We start from the raw sequence: 20765 nt of genomic DNA on the forward strand, positions 1-20765 counted from the left end.
AACCCATTTTATTTACATTGATTTATTGCATGAGTTAAAGAAATATCAATTGCTAATGCTAAACTAAGTCTCCTTATTCAGCATCTAGACTTTGTCCAAGTGAGAGGAAATCAGGCTGAGAGTGGAGGCTGTTCAGCCTGGAGAAGAGAGGCCTGGTAGTGGCCTTTCAGTAAAGCAGGGCTGGAAAAAAGAAGGGGACAGATACTTTAGCAGAGTCTGTTGTGACAGGATGGGGGAAATGGTTTCAAACTAAAGAAGCGAGGATTTAGATGTAAGAGAAAAGTCCTTTACAGTATGGGTAGTGAAGCGTTGGAACAGGTTGCCCTGAGAAGTGGTGGATGCCTTGTCCTTGGGATGTTCAAGGTCAGGCTGCACTGGGCACTGAAAACCTGATGGAACTGTGGGTATGCCTTCACTCTCATGAGGGTTGGACTAGATGATCTTTAAAGGTCCCTTCTAATTCAAATGATTCTATGATATATTTTGGATTTGCTTCAGTGAATAGCATATCTGATACATGCACAGCTGTTACCTGTCTGCTTGCTTTTAATTGCTACAGTTAAATGGATTTTATTAGAAAAATCATAGAACGGTTTTTAAAAATTCTGTAGCCTACATCATCAGCTAGAAATCTCAGTCAGATATATCAGACAACGTGAGGACATGTGAGTGAAGCAACAGTTCAGCTGTTAGGAACAGGCAAACAACCAATGGCATTACTCAGTTTCTGAGACATGCAAGGATCTCTCTTAAAACACTCTCAATGTAGGGCACTCCAGAAATAATTATATGCTTTAAATATGACTCGATATATAAGCATCCTGCTTGCAACTGCAGATCCTGCTTCTATTTGTTGGTGTGGTCAAGCAGCTACTTTTCAAGTGCGAAACGCAAATGTATGTTGGAGTGAATGAAACTCATTCTGCTCTTTGGGGGTGGAGGGAAATAGAAATTAAAAAATATTAACTTTGCTTGATAAGCCAGTTTTTATGAAGCTACCTGAAAGGGATGCCTAACGAATGCTTAGGAAAGGCAGTTGTAAGCAATAACAGGGGCCAGCCAAAACATCAAAGACTTCAATAGATAAGCAATTCATTTTCTAGTTCAGACACTAATGTGGAATACCACATGTACCAGTTAGTACTGACAATCATAGAACTAAAGCTAGCTGATTTTCTAATCTTTGTCATTTTATATTTGTAGAGATGTTTATTATTTATAACCAGCAAAAAAATGTAGCATCTGAAACTAGATGGTTAAAGCTGTTTTCTTCTAGCTTTAGCTAGATCTTCCGAAATTGCTTGCACCATTTTTTCTGTAGCTTTCTTCAAGCTGTTTGCTGTCTGTATTGCATGATCCAGAGTAGAATTTAAAATCTGTTGGAAGCAGTAAAATACAGCTTTGCTGAGGTAGGTATAGAAAAGGAAGTGCTGTGTAGTTAAGGTTCTCTGTAGCTTTTTCAACATACCTACTTGGAATACATTGAGAAGTTGAGAAGTAAAACGTATTTGAAGGCTACTCAAGGATTTAAGTTGAAGCTTTTGTTACTTATTTCTCTTTGTGTAATCCTGCAGTGTTGAAATGAAACCACAGGACAAAAAGCTCTTGTAATGGAGGGAGAGTAAAGATGGCTCAGAGCTGTTAAGGCAGTTTAACCTACAGATTCTGCAGTTGTTCACATTTGAGAAACACAGTGTGTTATATACATGTGTGTATTAACACGTAATGTGTTAATATACAAAAAATTATTACTATACTGCATACGCAATACTAAAATGATTTTCTGTATTCATCTAAGGAGCTCTACCTTTTACTAAGCTTCATATGAATGTAGTGCATTATATCTGATTTTGAAGTGGCACTGAAAACTTTCTCACTTCCTCATCCTGTCCCATAGTGGACTAGACAAACTTAGACTGAGATAATCAGTGTGCTAACAAGGGGGATGTGCAACAGTGCCATGATATGGGGGTATGTATTTTTTTGATTAGTTGTAGGGTTTCTGATTTTCACTCTCCAGTCTTACGTTTATGTTGAAGTCTTTGGCAGTTCTGTTTCTGATGATCGCGGATGTGTTTCGGGCAGACTTCTTGCTGGGTGAGCATTAATGCAAAAGGATTATTTGATCATCTGTGTTTGAATACAAGGTTTTATCAGCCTCAAAATTTGGTCTAAATGTAATAGGTAGTGAAATACACAACCTGATAAGCCAAGGTATTTTCAAACTGTAAATTTGATAATTTTGATAACCTGTATTTTCAAGTCTGTTTTACAGTGACTGAATTATAAAATTGCAGCTGATTATAATCTGTATTGCAGTAAAACAAAATAGATTCCAGAATGCAGTCAGGAAATCTCTCATAAAAACATCATTTTCTTGGTGCTGTAACTTCTCTGAGTAGTCTGTGCCACAGATTCTCAAGTGCGGCCACCATACTTGCAGGAAATTACTGTTATTTGATAAAGCTGGTAAAACTTATGGTCACAGAATTTGTTTCAGTTCGTGTAGTCTGTGCTATGGTGAAGAATCCATTTTATTTCTCAGATTCTATGAATAATTGTATGTTAAGGATTATTAAATGTAGCACTTGGACATATTTGTAGAAGTTTTTATTATTCTAGGGATCTGTGAATGGGAAAGTGGTTATATAATAATAATTAAGAATTACTTTTTCTCAAGATGGAGAAGTGTATACGTCAGCTGAAGCTTGATTCATTAAACTAGAAAGATAGAAGAACTACTCAGGTCATTATTTACATGATGGTACTTCATTACTGAGTCAAATTGTAATGCATAGCAAGCTCTACAGAAGGTAAGCCATTGCCCCTGCTTATGATATGATGACTTTTTCAGTGCTGAACCTTTAATAATGGCATTTCTTGTTATCATGAATGCACACATGCAGTTGTTGTAGCTTACCTTTGATAAAGTCTGTTGACAGGTTCAGGTGGCTGTTGATTTATTTGAGCCTTTTGACTGGGGATTCTCTTCTGCAAATAAGCTTTCAACGTTGAAGCCATGTGTAGAAATAAAGGAAAGAGGAATGTTGTATACATTTAGCATCTTTCTCTGAGCAGTGTAAAACTTAATTTCACGAGGCTACTGAACAAAAATCTGAACATGTTAAGGATTTATCTAAACGAGACTAAAATATTTCTTTGTGTTCCCTTTTTGGGTTGAGTTTAGCTCTTGAATGATTGATGTATAGATTTGTATTACATTTCTTAAAAGTGAAAGGCCCCAGGAAGAAAGTGTTGCATAATGGCATTATTAGGACATCAGTCCCAATAATGATGTAAGTGCCACTTTGATGCAATGTTTTTTTGTCTTAATAGAGAAATAGCTAACCTGTACTTTCTGCTCGCTGCTGAATAGTAGATCAATTCGGTTGATCTACCTTCAATTGAAGGTTGGTACTACCTTCAATTTATTCCTACAGTACAAGGAGTCTAATAGAGAAGTGACTTTAAAAACTACATGTTCAATATGTTTAAAAAACCAGGCAATCCTTGACTTTGCTGTATGTCACACAGTGCAGAGCTGAGCAGATATTCCCTTTTAATACTTGTTTATAGTATGTACAGCCAGGAATGAGAAGGTTGGTGTAATTATGGCCAGTTTTAATATTCTTCTATGTGGCACTGGATAACTGGAGGTGATACTGTTTACAGTGAAATATGGGACTTGTCAAAGAGCAGTGCAGAGGTGGTAGTTGTTGTGCATAGGGAATTAAACTCAGGTAGGTGTGTAAATGTTGGATTTGCTCGTTTCAGCCCAGGATCTGTACTCATTTACTGTTCAGCTGAAGTGCTGTGGCTTGCTCGTACTAAATGGAATTTAGCCTGATACATGCACAAAATAGCTTGTTTTGCTTTTGAGAATTTGACTCATAATTGAAAATTATTTCACTAATGTGTCATACTTACAAGTTGAACCAGAGTTTTTATTTCTACGTAGAGTGCAAGACTGAACAGATTCCTTGTAGTTCCTGAGTTTAAATGGATTTTGGCTTTCTCTGGAGCATCTGCATTTAAATCCTGAAACAAAGACAAATCATTGAACAATTGGAACAATGCAAAGAAGAAAACTTGGTGTCGATTTGGGTATTTTTGAAATCATTATACCTTTTCTCTCTCTATGTAGCCTTGCATGGAGAATTTGGTGACTTTCACATTTCATAAATTCATCACTTTGTGAACCATAAGAATGGTAGGCTGAGATGGCTTCTGAATCATTGTCTAAAATCCCAAAACACATGAAAAATATCTGAAAATACACAAGCCAAGATTTCTAGTTTTAAGTCATTATTGAACTTCAGCTAAATAATTTCCAAGGCCTTCACAGTCAGTAACAGTTCTGCAGTTTGAAGTACTTTTCCATTCATTTTACAGGAGTGTCTGAGCTGTTAAGAATGGCTTTCAGCTCTGCCTGTAAGCCTCAAATGCACTTTTTACTGTTCTTTTCAGTACTACAAGTGTTTATAAAAAACAAACAAACAAAAACAACACAACAACAAAACAAAAACAATGAAATGCTCCCCTTTTCCTGTCCTTAGGTTTTAGCTCTGGAGGTTCAAATGGCCGAAAGTTGAAGCATTATACAAACAAGGCAGCCTAACAACATGATAGAAGCTGGGATAGCAGCTGTTTTACACACTAACCAAATCGGTGCTAAGAATAGAAGGCCCACTGTATTATATTAAGGGAAAAGACACCATGAGAAATCAAGGATGAAAGGTAGGCCCAAAGCATAAGCAAACCACAAGTATTCAAACTTAAATATAAGACACTTCATACTACTCTTCTAGGTTGTTGAATATTAACAGCTTTGGAGTATTCTGCAAAGGAAAAGTGAAGCTGCTGTAAGAGAAACAAATGTCTAGAGATTCTTAGTGAATCTCCAAGAACTGGGATCTTGAATGATTTGACAGCTAACAAATAGCCAGTGAGGGCTCTAGCTTGGATTAGGTGAAATCATGTTGTTAGAAATCATGTTAGGTTAGAAATCATGTTGTTCTCCTGAGGAAGGAGAACACATACAGTCTTTTGTCTCCATCCCGAGCGGAACAGAGGTTTGGGAAAACCTTTCATTTAGTTTTTATGCAGAATAAGAAAGCTGTATCCTGAAACCGAAAGTGGATATTGAAACTTCATGTTAAGACTCCAGATTTCAGGTCTTCTAGCATATGATATAAATGCATCTGATAAGGAGAAAAAGCACTATCAAAGCACAGCGTGCATGTCAGTATTATGCTTTGGAAGACGTTAGTCTTCAAAAAAGCATCTAAAAAGATGGGTTACAATTATAGAGTAATTCCATTTGGAAAGTATTTCTGGAGATGGTCTGGTCCAATCCCTCCTCAAAGCAGGACCAACCTATATCAAGTAGCTTAGGACACCTCTGTTAAGTTTTCAGTATCTCTGAGGATGGAGATAATACATCCTCTCAGGGGTGAACTGTTGTAGTATCTGATTCTAACCAAAACCTCTTTTGCTTGTATTTTGCTGCTAATTTCATTGTAGCTTGTCTGCCACTAAGGCCAGTGAGTGGCTAAGTGGGTTTCATGTGATCTCCTTTATGGTCTCCTTTTTATTCTTAGTATCTTGTTACTGCTTAGCATAGTGCATGTGTTGGAATTCCAAAATAATTTTCATGTTGTAGGTGTAACAGGAGTGGATTGTTTAACAAGACTGAATAGTAGGTATAAACACAGTTCTGATGTTGGTGTCCCATTGCTACTTACTCAGATTTTTATCTGATAAATCGGTCGGTTTTCTTAGAATGAAGATTGTATGTGTTCCAGTTTTCCTTTCCATTATGTTATTTCTTTGAGTATGAAAACAGAATGATATTTCAGTTAGATTATGATATCTTTATGATAAGCCTTACCGATGTATTAGTGTTTGGCCACTTAACTGAGAAGAAAATAGATTTACTATACAAAGAACTCTTATCTTTTCATCAACCCAAAAAGGTGTCAAGTGGAAGCTTAAATTAAAGAATAATCACATAACAATGACTTTGTTAAAGGACACGTTCTGACAGAAAGACTCTGCCTTATCAGAGCTGTTCAGCACACCTTAAAATAAATTTATTTTAAAATAATAGGCACCTTACTGAGAAACAATGGAGTATAAAATTCTGTGTATTTAGAGATGCTTACACACACTGTATCAAAATATTATCACTGGTAAGGATGATATGGTTTCTTTGTAACTGAGCTATTAAGGTTTCAGTTTTGCAGCCTTTGGGGAATTAGAGGAATACTTGTGATGTACTTTCTGTCAAAACAGGAGTAAGGATCATTGTTTGCAGTATTTGATATACATGTTTTCACTGTAGGGAATGTAGTGTCAGCAAATTTATTGGCAAGCTTTTCTTATCTACTCATGGAAACACTGAAAGATTGAGCATTCCTTAAATGACAGGGAGAAGGAAGCAAGCTAGGTGAATTTTATTAGATAAATATTAGTATTTATTCAGTAAATAGTCAGCATTTTTCTCCCATGCTTGCCTTCTTTCAGCATACTAACATGATGATGATTATGTTGTGCACTGAATGTTGTGAGATCTGACTTTGGATGGAGACTTGATTTGCGGGAAGTTCTAAAGCCCAACTGAGCCATATGGAACTATTTTAGCACCTTGATGAATCTGTAAATGAAACTTGACAGATAAACCCTTGCACTTGAAATATATATGGAGGTACTAATATGCTCTCCTTTCAAGACTACCAGATTAGTTCATTACAAATATTTGAGGTTATTACTGTTGTTGCTTGAATGTTTTGTGGTCATCCATCACTGAAAAAAGAGTAAACATTTCCACGCTTTATTAAAGTAAGCGTGTGTTATTTAAGTTTTATACCACTTAGATGAGCTACTATAATATGGAAAATAATCCGGTCTTTAAAAAAAGAGGGGTGTTTTTCCAATTCTCCAGTGGTCTGATATATCTCATACCATGTGATTAACTGGTAATGATTTAGAAAACAGATCATCCTTGCATTTCATACATATCAGAAGAATTTTCAGTGTAGTGAGCAGAGTCCAGAATAGAGGCACACTGCACATGCATGTATCAGTTCATTTAGCTGAAGAGAAGTGTGTGTACCTAGCCAAAACATTTAATATGCTTACCCTTTCATACTCTCTTCACTGGCACTATCTTTCTGACTTAATGTACCCTGAGTATGGAATCCAAGACCTTCCGCCTCATATTTTCCTTCAGGTGAAAAGAATCTCTGTTGTGCACAGATGGTAAAACAAACTGATATTTTGTTTATATTACTGTGTACTCATCACACAGTGTGAACAGCAGCATCAAGTGTACATTAAATCTGTACAGCTTCTAGTTGTCTAGTTGCCATCAAATCTACAGTTTGGTCTGTTACCATTCTAATGGTAAAGGAAATTGGACAACTTATCAATACTTCTTAACCTGTAAAGTTGGAATACAAGATATTGTCATGTAGTGTTGAAGAAGGTTAACACATTATCTACTTCCGTTATTGCCTTAAAATTGAAAGGTTTTGTAGGCAAGCAATTGCCTGTATGTTGTTGCCTTCTGAGCTAGTAATAAAAGCAGGCTAGTAAACACAGCTAATCATCACATAGTTCAAAAAATATTTAGTGTGCCTTCAATTTTTTTCTTTCAAAATCAATACAAGTTATACAACTGTAGTACCTCAAAAGGTGAGCTTTCATGTTGTGCAAAAACTAAATGGGAAAATGTTTTCATATTACATAAATATGATATTATACTATATTATATATTATTATTTCAGAATATTATTATGTTCATCTAAACTAGAATGAACATGAAAACTTCTCATACCATTTCATGTGAAGAATACTTGCTTGCTAGCAGACAACTTTTTCCCAGAGGATCCATTTCTTTCCCATAAGTTGATTCGGCTCTCTTCTGTAACCTTAATTGGTTAAGAGGAAAACATTTGATCTGATCTCATAAAATACGTGCAAAGGAGTACAGATACTTTAGAGTTGTTTGAAGTTTTGATGGTTAATTATGTAAACATCTGCACTCTTTTTAGTTAAAAATACTACACAAATGTAAGCAAACATTTTGTACTGGTATTGTATGTAGTCACTCATATCTTGAATCAGTGCGGTTGCAATCAATTTTATACAGAGGTATGATTTGACTCTTAGCAAAATGATGGCAGTAGTGTTTTGGCTTTGGAGTAGGAGTGCCAGCCTGGAAGGAGGTTTTAGGGCTCTCTGAGAAGCTGAGTCTGCGAGCATTCTACCTGCTTTCAGATATTCCAGGCACCCTAACTTTCTGTACTCAGCAAATGGTTGCAGTACCATTTTTTGTGATAATTCCAGTAGTTGTGTAAGTTTTATGCTTACGTGTGAATACGAAGATTGCATCTGTCACACTGCAAAGAGAAGTGGGCATTTCTCTGTGGAGTTACGGAACTTGTCTGGCTTGTATTTTCTCCTTCATTGTTCTTGCTAAGAAATGTATTTTCTTCAGGGGAATCAGCAATACTTGAAAGTACTGAGCTCTGTATAAAGTAACCCCAGGATAGCAGTTTTCAGTCAGAGTATTTCAAGTAGATGACTTGTACCAGCCTGCGTTTTCTAATTATCTTTTGCTTGAGATGCAGAGAAAAATGACTTCTAAAATATGGAGAATGAAAGCATATGAAGATATTTATCTTTTGTTTTGTGGAGAACTAATTCAATTTTTTCCATGTATTTATGATCCAGGACAAAATATTACTATATTTAACAGTAAACTCAGTTTTCTGTAGCAGAATGCTTAGTCTTCCAGCAGTTCTGCAGTTAAAGAATCTTGGACAAAGTAATCGTTCTTCCAGCTGAATTATAATAATGAATTTTCAAAACCAGAAAGCTCTGTAAAACTGAAAATAATTGCTCATTTTCTTACTCAGAAATGAATGCTTTTGAAGCTAGCACTTAGATTACTCAGTGCAGCTGTGTTCATACTAAAGTTTTTTTTACAGTTAATGAAAAATTAAGCTACAATTTCATGGAAAAAACCTTTTCTTGAAGTAACATGCTATTCAAAAGCATCATGGTTTTACAAATGTTAGAGGAGAATATGCAATAACCACTCTGTTTTTCTTCAATAAAATGGAATAATGCAGTCTTTAAATGGTAAGACTCAGTTACCTCCCAAAGAGAATATGAGGAATGGGCAGATCCACAGGAACTAGGTGAAGGAGCCCATCTGTGCCTGCTGTCATCTGCTAGTTCTTTGATGTCTTCAAGCATCGTGCCAAGTCTAAATATTTCCCCTTCTACCTTTCTAAAATCAATCACAATACACAGCTAGTGAAAATTCTGTTTCTTACTATGATGACTGTATTTGGCATTGCAATAAACAGTTCATAGAGGGAAGAAAGAAATGGAGTTCAGAGTCCCTTTTAAATGCTTGAATTAGTCAAATAGCTACCATTATTATAACAAGGATATGTAAAGCATGAGATGAATTTTGGCCAAGTAATGTCGAGCTTATCCTGTGTGATATTAAAATAATGTTTTCACCTCTGAAAAGTGTGACTGATAAAGTAATAGTGGTTAGATGCTCCAAAATATGGAAAATACACTGATGAACTACTTAGCATTTATCTTCAGACCTTTTGGGGTCAAATTCTCCAATGTTGACAGACTTGTCCTTGTAGTACTGCAGCTGTAAGTTACGATGCTCCTCTCTAGCAGTTAAATAATTCCTTTCCAAGGCTTCAAGGTATCTTTTCAGTTGATTTAATGCCTTCACCAATAACAGAGAGTTCAAAAGTAAATGATGTTATCATTAACAAGATACTGTAATATCTACAAATGCTATGTAAGACAGATGATATTTGCAGTGATATTAGTAAGAATTCTGCTGCTGCTCTGAATTGTATCTATTATACCTATCAGTACGCTGTGCTGCTTGGTCATTTAGAGGTAAAATACTAAATAACCCTTCAGACACACTACCCTACAAATCACAATTAATGATTTCTATGCCAATTTAAGGCCTTTCACGAACTACTTCCTAACTGTAGTCTTTAATTTTAAAGAACTGAGCCACTTACTGAGCTCCTTCATTCTTCTTCTTAACCTCAGTTTAAGTCTGAGATTCAGAACAAATTATTTTCAAATGCCTGTTTGAGAAAAACACTGAATGTATTGCCAGAAAATCTCAAGTCTAGCCAATTAAAGTACACTTCAGGTAACTGGAAAGACATTAGTTTACCAGATAATCATCTTGTAAGAGGAATGTCTCCTTGGTCACGTGTTTAGAGAAGTCTTCCACCTTCAAGAGAAAATAGTAGACTTAGATGTTGTTTTTTAAAAGCAAACATGCCAAGTTACCATAAAACTAAGAATCAATGCAAAACAGATACTGAAACAGAGCTCTTTACTTTAATTTTTAGTTGATCTGTCTGTTCCTTCAGCATTTGAGACATCATCTCTCCTTGGGTTATTTTGGGCAGTGAATTAGAAGCATTTAGACTGCACAGTTCTACTGTATGAGTTGTTGGAAATGCAGATACTGTTTTCCCACACGGCAATCCTATGTAATGAGAAAATGTATTAGTTGGACTTCTTTCCAAAACTTCTAGCCAAAAGTGCTATTGATTTACTTGAAATGAGTTAGGTATTTGCACTTACTTGGTTCAGACAAACCATGTGAAGGCTGTAGGACAGAAGTGTCTGCTGTAGAGGCTTCAGGGGCTGTTCCAATGTCTCCTGAGTAAATGGCAAACCCTGCATTTGGAAAACCTGACTGAGGTAGTACCTGTCAAAGGGAGAATCATGGTTTGAGGAAGAAGCATGCAGAATGCTCTGCAGAATAAAAAGTTAGGAAATGCATAGGACTACTTTCTAAAGTTAATGGGAAGTTGGTTGGTTATAACTGTATCATGTAATTTGCTTTGACTTCGGTTTGTGTATCTCATAGTGTATATACTGAAATATGCAACTTGGGTTATGAATCAGTATTTAGACAATTTGTGTAAAGGGGAAGTGTATTATAAAGGTGACAGGAAAGTTCTGATGATTATTTGGAGTCATAGAAATAAGAATGAATTTAGGTTTCTTTAGAGGACTTCTGTATCTGATTGTATCTCAGAAAATCAGTATGATTCTTGATGTCAGCAAGCTGTGTTCACATTTCAATGTACCATCAAGAAGTAATAGGGAAAAGTATTAGAAGTTGTTCCATCCTGAACAGTTTATGAAGGGATAAGCCTAGGAAAGGACTTAAGCATCTGTTTAGCTCTGGAGTGAACTCAGTGGCAGGGCATGACAGTAAGAAGTGATTATCTAATTACCAACAAATCTTAACAGGAAGTTACTACTGTAAGAGAAATCTTAAAATTTGTTGTAAGACAGATCTTATTATAGAGCAAAACCTTCAAAAACAAAACAAAAAAATCCTGACCTTTCAATGAATGCTGGCCTGAATAGCTGAAGAGTGTAAGTCTTTAATGTAAAAACAGGCACAGGATTAAAAATATTTTAAGAAATCCCCATTTATATTATTTTTAGTGAATGAGAACATTTTCATATAATACTGGAATTAATTGCTTATAGTGGATTTCCTGGTGATGTACTACAATGCTTTGCCGTCAGGAATAACAGGACAGAGCATCATAAATTTGGTAATGAAATCTCCATAGAGATTATGTCCCACATAACTTTGTGGAAGTGATTACTGACTGAAGTGGTACACATCACTCTTGTTTTAAGAAATTCTCAATTTATTAAATTATCCTAATTACCTTTTGTTGTTGGGACGATTCTGGAATGCTTGTTCCTTCCTGATTTGTGACTTCAATGGAATCGAAACATTTCCGATTTTCTAGAATGCTGTTAATGGTTACTGATTTACTTAGCAATGTAGGGAAGGATGTTGTTCTTTTAATGGTGGGAATGGATTTATTATTTTCACTCATTTTTGGTACTGTCATTTCTGAAGTGACTTCATTACTGTCTTCCTGACACTTCTGAGCTTCACCTTGGCCCGCTATGAGCTCATGAGATGGAACTGATTTCTTAAACATGTATGTCTGCTCTGTGTTTTGAAAGATACATGCATCTTCATACTCATTAATCAACAGCAAATTTTCTTGTCTGCACCCATGCTTAGCAAGAGTAGAAGTAGAGGTTTTTGAAACAAATGTGTTTTTACTTAGCAAATCCTGAATTTTCCCTTCAGTACTCACTGCTTTCAGCTTTTCTAAGTGGTGCTCTTCAAACTTGGCTGCCTGTTGTTCACCTGTTGAAGGGCCTTGGACGCATTCACAAGCTGTGTGCTTGTTTGTGGTTTCATCAATGCTTTCAGTCAGGGATGTTTCTGGTATAGTCTCATGTTCAATCAACTGCCATTTGCTCGTTAACTCTCCTGTAGGGAAATGGCGCAGAAGGACATGGGACATACTGGAGTGACTTGGAGGGTCTCTGCCATCTGGTTGACCACACCAGCTGTCCTTTTTAAAGGACAGTTCACTTCCAGGTATTCCAGCTGAAATTCCACTTGTTCCTATGGTTCCTTCAGCATAGTTAAATACACCTTCAGGTTGTACATAAATCTCGTAACTTGATGCATTTCTGTTACCTCTTTCTGAAGATAAGTTTAAAGCATCAGGGATATAAGTGCAGTCATTCAATTGGTCTGACTTGCCATGGTGTTCACAGGCTATTCCCCCATCTCCATCACAAGGTAGGTCATCTTGTTCTGCATCAGTCGTGTCTGTGACACAGTGTAACTCATTTGGAATCGAGCAGCTCATTTGGGTTTCCATCCACTGCTGCTCTGTGCTGCTTTACTGCCTGCTCACCTCCTCTGTGGGCCGAATGAACGGCATCGTTCCTCTGTTTTTTGGGGATAGAGCTTCAATTAGTGCATGGATTGAAATCCATCAGGGATGAGTAGGAATTACTGTATATTCAGTACAGTTCCAAGTACGACCTGCTTTCTTAGGCCAATGTGGCTGTTTCGGAGCTGTGCCGTGGATTCGGGCTGGTGGCTGGGCCGGGATGGTGTGGGTGCGGTGCTGCGGGGACAAAGAGGAAAAGGAGAGCAGACTGCAGCGCAGGTAACTGCTGGCTATTCTTTCCCCTCGAGCGCAGCAGCGAAACCTCTGGTAACCGGAGCCGAGGCCGGTAACGCAACTCGCGCTACGGCAGCTCTGTAAGAACGCGCTCTCCGCCGCGCCGCTCGCCGCCCGCTCACCGTTATTCGATTGATTTCTCATCGCCCCCCAGCCCACGCGCGGTGGATGAAGGTAGCAGAGTAACGCGCGGCGCCGTGAGCGGCAGCAGTGTTCGATTTCGCCTACCTGCCGGCAGCGGAGGCAGGAGGACGTAACCTCACAACCGCGAGGCGCCGCCCCGCGCCTTTCCCCGGCCTCGCGCACACCCGCCGGGCTCGCCGCCCATCTGGCGGTGCCTGCGCCCGCCAGCTGCTCCCATTGGCCGCTGTGAAAGATGCGACTTTCCGCCGCGGGCGGCCTCCGCGCGTGCGCGTAGCGCCTGGTGCCGCCGTCCGCCCCGCCTCGGGGACGCGCGGGGGCGCGCGGCGATTGGCGGGTTCGAAGCACGGCTGCGCGTGGGCGGTGCCGCCCGGAACTCCCCGCCGCGGCGGTCGCTGTGGAAACTGTGCCGGCGGCGCGCGGCCCGCAACGGAGGCGCCAGGTGAGGCGCGCGCGGCCCCGAGGGGTTTCACGGCCGGGGGCAGGGAGAACCCGGCGCCCGTCGGCGCCCGTTGCCGGGCCCGGCGCGAGCCCCGCACGTATGCGGCACCGCCGTGCCGGAGCAGAAGCGGTGCGGCCTCCGACACGTCGCGTGCCCGCAGGCGGCTGGCGAGGCGTGCAGCGAGCGCGCGTGGAGCTGCTGGGAACCGCGGCTGGACGTCGAGTTGTACCGCAGCACTGGCGCCGCCTTCCTCCGGCGGTTCGCCCGGGGGCTGCGGTTCCCGTCGGCTGCTGCGGCCCGGCTTCGCGCGGGGATAACGGGCCTCCCGGGGTCGGTCTGTGCCTTCCGCATAAATGCCGGTCTCGTTAGAGCTGGAAGCACAGCTGATGTCATCTTTGCGACGTGGTCCTTACCGAGTCTTTGTTTGCACACGCGTTGCTATGATTCAGAAGCGCTCTATCGGCTCGTGGCAGCCTTCTGCTGCGCTGCTTCCATCCGTGGTTACGTTGGCACGGCGGTTGCACGGCCCGCTGGAGGAATGGACTTTGTGCCTTCAGTTACTGCTGAGCTTACACAAAACCTGCCCGAAACTTGAGCCGGCTTCATTGGGCCGGAACGCACCGCTGTGGGGCTCGTCGTAATGCTCTTGTTTGAGAGCTGCTTGCAATTGTATATTCCCGTTGCTCTTGCTGGAGAAATACAGCAGAACTTGATGCTTGGAACCTAAAACCCTGATTTTTTTAAAGATATTGATGGATATCTCAGCATTTTCTTCATGTGCTGTCCCTGTCACTTGGCTCAAATTGCTGTCTCCCTCCTCTCTTCCTTTTATTCCTTTTGCTGTCTGAATTATTTAAAGACTGGCACATCTGAGTGTGCTGAATAGCAGCGTGCACGAATACAGGAGATCTGATTCTTCGGATATACTGAAAAGGAGATCAATGCAGTTTTGGAAATGAATTCTATCTCTTTGTTGGCAAAATCTCTTCCTAATTTGCTAGGACTATTGTTGTCTATTCTTGTGTTGTTTTGCCGGCAAATGACAGCTCATTTTTCTAGGCCACTCGGGTCCCCATGTGCATTATGGAGAGCAGCTTTCATTCCCCACAAGTTAGAAGTCGTGTTAATAAATGTGTTGGTTTTTTTAAAAGTTGATGAGATCTGTCAGTATTTTCAACTGTGTCTGTGCTTAATTTATTACATTTAATAACAAAGTTATTTGTACTTTCCACTTGCTGTCATTCCTGTTTTTGGTAGCAACTGCACAGTCACTTTTGCTCTGCACGACTTTGTCATTCATACTCAGATCTGTTTTTTAGTAGTCCTTATCAGTAACGTATCAGTGACATAATTTGTTTCACAAGTACTGATCTTAGGACCTGGTGAGAGATGAAGCTGTTACAGCTGTTACCATTCCCTTGAAGGAGAGAACAGAAAGGTATCAGATGAAGGAAGAAACTCTTTGCTTTCATTTAGGCACTCAATCAGAAGTTAGCTATGTGAATGAGTGCATCTAAAATAGGATACTGTGTTGTTAAAGATCACAGCGTTGGGAGTGTAAAATACCAGAAGAACCTGGTGGAAAAAAAGCCTGGTGAGAGGTGGTCTGAGATGTGTGTGACATTGAGCAGATGGTCAGTGGCAGGTTGCCTCTTAGTGCTTGACATGTGTTCTTGTTCAGATAATAGAACTTTTGCTATAAACCATCATTAATATGAAGGGGAAGCTTTCGTGCCGCTGAGCTATAGGGGAAAAACATTATGTGGTCTACCACAGGGCTCCTCCGAGTCTTCTAATTTCTTCGCTCTTTTTTCTGCCACTGTCCTGCTGTTGTGCTGCTCAGAATTCGGTTCTGTATGCAGTGCCTCGTGGGCTCTGTTACCCAGCAGCCCCTGGTTGTGGCTGGGCAGCGTGCGGGATTTGTGTGGCAGTGTGTTACTGAGTTTGGGTTCAGCTGTGGGCAAAAGAGGCAGAACAGAGCTGAGCAAAGTGGAGCACGTTGTTAGAGACATTTGAGATAAACACTCTCCATCAGCTTAAGTACAACATTTTCTGTGGAATGTTTCCCATCTGGTGCTCCTTGGCAGCCTGTAGCATTTAGTGGTGTTTGAGTGACTGCCTGGGCTGGGAGAGGCCTGATGTCCAGCACTGGCATGGTGAAGTTGTCCTGGCAAGCAAGAGTGAGATTCAGATGTGAAGTCTGGTAACTCAGAGCTAGGACACCCAGCAACTCAGTTTTTGCTGTTCTTCAAGGCAGAGAGAAGATATTACTCCAGCATTTCGCACTGAAAATCTCATTGCACGTAGAATTGTTCCTTGTTTCCTGACTAGTTTTATTATAAGGATATTAGATCTGTTATGCTGCAGGCACTTTGTCTTCTCTTCCTTTTGTATATTGCTATGGTGGGGGCTTGCCTTACGTGACCTACTTGCAGAACTGTCCTTAGAGTTATAATGGTTACTTGTGCGCATTTGTGTTAGCTCCTTGCACGCAGGGCGGCAGGTATTTAGCTGTTTACAGATAAATATTATTTCATAAAGGGAAATTCTGTTCTGAAAGATGTTCTGGGAGAGAGGCGCTGAGAGCTCCACCTGAACATTGCTGTTTCTTACACTCAGGTGTCAGTGCAGTACGTGCAGTACATGTGCGTTGGCTGCTGCTCTGCATTCCTTTGCCTGCTGTAAGTATATGTACTGGTTGTTCTATTTGTTTTTGTCAGCAGTGCGTTCTCGGTCTGTAAGTTACTGTATAGCTTGCATCATTGCAAGATGCCTTAAGCATTTCTCTTTACAAACCTGTATTACTGATGAATGCCTCATAGGGCACTTCCTCACTTACTGCAGTTAATAGCTGGCTTGGAACCACAACAGTACTCTGATGAACACATCAGCAATGAGGAGATGTTGATTTTTCTCACTCATGTATTGCACTGTCCTAAGTGCCTGGCATTTCTTTCTGCTGTTGGTGAGTGATCCTGTTAAAAGGAATGCATTTGTATTTCAGTGTGATTGTTGAGTGAAAATAAGGCGAAAAATTGGTGTGAAAAATTGGTGTGAGTAGAGATAATACATTCTGTCCAGAAATGTGAACGTTCCTTAATTACAAGGTTTTGTGTTTTTTTTTTTTCCCTTTAGCTTTTGCCATCATGTGGTTTTCTCTCACTGCAAAGCGTCTTTGTGGTTTTTATGCATGGTTTGGGTGCTTCACAGGGAAGGAAAATAAAATAACACTTAAGAATGTGGATGAGCTTCCTTCTGACTCAGACTGGGAAAGTGCTTCTGGATTCAGTTATCGGTGTTTCTGTTTTTTATGACCTGGAAGAAATAACTTGGGTCATTGAGATTCTTGTTGTTGTTGTTGTTGTTGTTTTGTTTGTTTTGTTTTGTTTTTTTAGGACTGATCATTGTGAGCGATATTGAAAGTAATGCTAGGCAGTGCTTACTTGTTAAAGAGATGTTTGCACAGCCCTTTAATGATAAAGAGAAAAAATGAAGTGAAAGAATACGTGGGGTTGAAAAGGTTTGCCATATTGCAGATCTTGAGCATTAAAGCTGCAAACTCGATTATGTAAACTAGGTACAGCACAAACATGAAGGGAAATTTAACTACTTCTAATCCATGAAATAGATAGAAAATATATAGAGATAATGCTAGAGGGCATGTGGAAGTGCTCCTCGGGTTTGCTTAGCCTTTAACATAAAGTTGTATGAACCAGACTGTCTGTTGTGTTAGGCCAAAAAGGGCTGTATGTGGAGGAAGAGTGAAGAGGGATTGTTGTCCATGAGAGGGCCTGGAAGAACCAAGCTTCCTCTGCCTTGGATTGGAACGCACCGCGCAGCACGGTCAGTTGTGTTTAGGTAACCAAAGAATGTAAAAATTAGATCAAGCTTGTTTAGAAATAGGGCAGCAAATTAAGCGTCTCCACTGTTACCGTGTTTGTCATAATGCAGCACTGTGTTAGCAGTTACATAATCGATGTTGGACTCTGCTCTGGAGCTGTGTCCATGCTTTCATTTTCAGCTGAGGGTGCAGTGTGATCCCCACTGCGTTGTGAGCAAGCTTTGTCTCAGACACACTCGCTACCTGTTGTTTTTTGTTTGGTTGGTTTGTACTGTCTTGAGAGTTAGGAGGATCTTCTTGCTTGGATATTTTTTAAGCTTATTAAAAATAAAATTGTGCATTAATATAATCAATTATTATTTAGTCTTGTAAAGTAATTGTAGATTTTTATGGAATATTTGTTATTTATTTTTCCTACCGATACTCAGTGTTTTCAGTAAAGCTGTTTTCCAGTCCTACTTTGGGCTGTCCTGGGCATCCTGGCTCTTGGTTATCGCTGCAACTTTCTCCCCCTGCAGCCATGCTGAGTTAAGTGTGTGGACAAAAGCCCTTTTTGTCCTTTACGGTAATGTAGCACTAGGAACAGGCTGGGGGCAGAAGATGAAATCATTTTATAGATTAAGGAGTCAAAGTTCTAAGCCTCCCTATTGTAATCCTGTTCTTTTGATTCATACAAGGTGGTTAGCCATGGGTCATTCAGTTGTAGCCATGAAATATCTCTTAGCATTATTTTGGTTCTCCGATGAGGAGCAGATGATTTCCTAAGCAAAAATATATATATTTTGGGAACGGGGGAGGAAGCTTTGTGTGCTGCTTTCTGTTAACATGCTGTAAGTGAAATCTTAGGCTTGTGCTGAGTGGGTTGGTAGGGTTCCTGTTCTGTTGAATGGGTGTCACATGTGGCCCAAAGCTGATGCAGTACCCTTTTTCCACCCACTAGGTGACTTTCTGCAATATTCAGTGATGTGATTTAGTTTCATGTGGTCTGATGTTTGTCAGTCAGCAGACAGATCTGGGGTGGAAGAGGAAGCATCTGGATCAAGCACATTAGATGCTAGTATTAATGTATTTACTTACAGCTTGTCTGGTGAGTATGATAGCATAGGCTGGGTCTTCCCCATGCACTGGGTAAAGACAAACTGTGCAGAATCTGCTCTATCAGGCACGCTCCTAGGTAGAGTCCCACGTAGTTACAGACCCCCACTGTCCTGCTCTGCCCTCTGGGTGCAGCCCACCCGTGTCTGGCAGGGGCTGCATTTGGTGTTACGCTGAACGCTGCGTGTGTTGGGAGCTTCTAAGCCAGTCCTTCATCTGGAGCCCTGCGGTTGATTCTGAGAGTATCTGCGCCGTGTGTAAAGCCATCTGGAGGAAAGAAGATATTCCAGAGCAGGAATTGCTCTGCATCCACCGTTGGCCATGAATAAAACCTCAAAGTCACTTTGTCAGTAAGGGGGGTTTCTGTGTGGCACCAGCTAATCAGCCGCTGAGCTGTCAGACGCGGTGCAGAGCAGAGCATGTCGGTAAGGTTCCGCGAGTCACCTCGCTGCTTGTCCTCGTTTGGCGTTTGTTCACCTGCACGTCCCCCTCGTGGCTCAGCACTTGTGCTGTGTCTTGCCAAGGTCTGGAGAAAACAGCTGCTTGCCAACATGTCACACTGCTATGTTAAGGAACGTTCAGAGGGGAATGGTTATTACTGCACAAATGCTTTTGGCTGTCTGTTTTCTGTGCGAATGCAAGGTTAAATTTGAAGTAGAATTAATTAAATTTGGAGGGACTTATCTCAGGCTTCTGTGTTAATTTAGGTGAATTTTAAAAATATCCCTGGACATCATTAAAGACTAAAATTGTGGTTTGTGTGGTTTCAGTTGTGGTTCAGTACCTCTAGACTCACTGTTGATGTTTATATGTGGATTTACACTTTCAAGGTCTCAAGGAGTCAAGCTAACCTCTGTATTTCAGTAACAGAACCGTTGCTGTATTTTTTTTTGTCCTCGGTCTGTCTTTTTCTTCACTTGGTACACAAAGCTCTGCTTTGTTTTCAGGTAATCCACTGCAAGATTCTTTTCCTGTTTTTTCACTTATGCTGTAGCCACTCCCTGAAAGAAAATTCAGACTTAGTTCAACACTGGAAAAATTGCTGTAATCTTGAAGCAACCACTCTCTGTAGCTAATTTTTGTAAGGAAATAGTATGTGTGTGGTTGGTCTGTCTCAATTTATACTTCCACCATGTCAATTCCAAATCCCTCAGCCTTTGATGATCTCATTTGGCAGATGCTTCTGTAGGTCTGTGAAAAATAGCAGATGGGCAGAGAAGGCCTTGGTTTGTTGCCTCCTATAAGGTGAGGCAGGACAAGCTGGGTTGGGTGTGTTCTGGCAGCCAGCCCCCAGTGACTGGTCAGCCTGTGGCTGCGAGGAGACCTGTAGCTGCTGATGAGCTGATGGTGAGACGAGGGAAGGAGCCATGGATGCTGCTGGAATCTTCTGATTTGAGGAGGTAGTGTCTGCAAGAGTCTTCATGGATATCTACCACCTTCATTTTTAATTAATTGCTCTGATCAGTGTGCCTTTAGTTGGACATGGGCCATTGTGCCCGCATCAAAAGCCCGCATCAAAGCCAGCCATGTGCCATGCAGTCAGCAGGAGGGGGCAGCAGGGCTTCCAGCAGCAGGGAGGTGGCACCCACTGGAGATGACATACGAGATGGATGTGGAGCCCAGTTAAATCAAGTTGTGGACATGTGATGTGAAGCATATCAGTAACTTTTGGTCCCCTTGTAGTTGAACACCAGCACTGCTCTGGGGCGATGAGTGCAGGCAGGGCCACTTACAGCCGGCTGCTTGCAGGAGGTGCCTGACTTGAGCTTTGTGCAAACCTGTGCAGAGCAAATACCCGTCATGTGGTCTTTTCAGTGTGTGGGTTGCAATGGTATTTAAAAATGTATGTATCACGCTTTGTAATTGCTAAAGTATACCCACACCCACTTGTTGATGCCAAATAACTCTGGTGCTGAGCGTAGGAGGGCAAAGTAGTTGTTTGACTGGAAGAACACTGTGAACAGTCTCTTTGAAAGATGCTGTCAGAGAGGAGGGTGGTGAGAAGCATGAATATTCGTACCTGGTAATTGATGAAACTAATGAGAAGGCATTGCCTTCCTTGACAATTAAGAATGTAGAGATTGGTGAGTTCTGTTGACAATTTTAAGTCTGAGTTCTGTTCTTGTGACATTTCTGCAAGCTCTTGATG

At 40.6% G+C, this 20765-nt stretch overlaps 2 protein-coding genes across 8 annotated transcripts in view; one reads left to right on the forward strand and one right to left on the reverse strand.

Moving 5' to 3' along the window:
• AKNAD1 (AKNA domain containing 1) lies at positions 1-14203 on the reverse strand. 5 transcript variants are annotated; one of them, XM_052666972.1, is made up of 16 exons: positions 14094-14203; positions 11766-13040; positions 10654-10780; positions 10404-10555; positions 10235-10294; positions 9630-9763; positions 9163-9298; positions 8374-8531; positions 7838-7931; positions 7141-7244; positions 5745-5827; positions 4126-4239; positions 3928-4038; positions 2921-3002; positions 2027-2093; positions 1-180 (listed from the first exon to the last, which is right to left on the reverse strand). In XM_052666972.1, the coding sequence occupies exons 2-16, from the start codon at positions 12786-12788 to the stop codon at positions 133-135; spliced, it is 2493 nt and encodes an 830-aa protein (XP_052522932.1). In that variant the 5' UTR covers positions 12789-13040; positions 14094-14203; the 3' UTR covers positions 1-132. The 5 variants fall into 5 exon arrangements, with proteins under 5 accessions (XP_052522932.1, XP_052522935.1, XP_052522931.1 ...); XM_052666975.1 differs by lacking the exon at positions 1-180 and adding an exon at positions 1135-1376 and having other exon boundaries at positions 12210-13040; XM_052666971.1 differs by lacking the exon at positions 1-180 and adding an exon at positions 1135-1376.
• The window catches only part of GPSM2 (G protein signaling modulator 2), a 25355-nt gene continuing 18131 nt past the window's right edge, over positions 13542-20765 (forward strand). The window contains exon 1 of one of the 3 annotated variants that reach the window (XM_052666979.1): positions 13542-13680. The gene's annotated coding sequence lies outside the window, so the exon portion shown is untranslated. Of the gene's footprint in view, positions 13681-16303; positions 16362-20765 lie in introns of those variants that run through there. The other 2 variants (XM_052666977.1, XM_052666978.1) reach the window with 2 other exon arrangements.

The sequence above is a fragment of the Tympanuchus pallidicinctus genome, unplaced genomic scaffold (assembly GCF_026119805.1).
Source record: "Tympanuchus pallidicinctus isolate F22 unplaced genomic scaffold, pur_lepc_1.0 scaffold7, whole genome shotgun sequence".
NCBI lineage: Eukaryota > Metazoa > Chordata > Aves > Galliformes > Phasianidae > Tympanuchus > Tympanuchus pallidicinctus.

Coding starts and splice junctions, on each gene's coding strand:
- AKNAD1 (XM_052666971.1), bottom strand. CDS start 12,788: ATGGAAACCCAAATGAGCTGCTCGATTCCAAATGAGTTACACTGTGTC. Junction 7,245..7,837: donor AGTATTCTTCACATGAAATG/GTATGAGAAGTT, acceptor TGTGCACAACAG/AGATTCTTTTCACCTGAAGG. Junction 3,003..3,927: donor TAAAAACTCTGGTTCAACTT/GTAAGTATGACA, acceptor CAACGTTGAAAG/CTTATTTGCAGAAGAGAATC.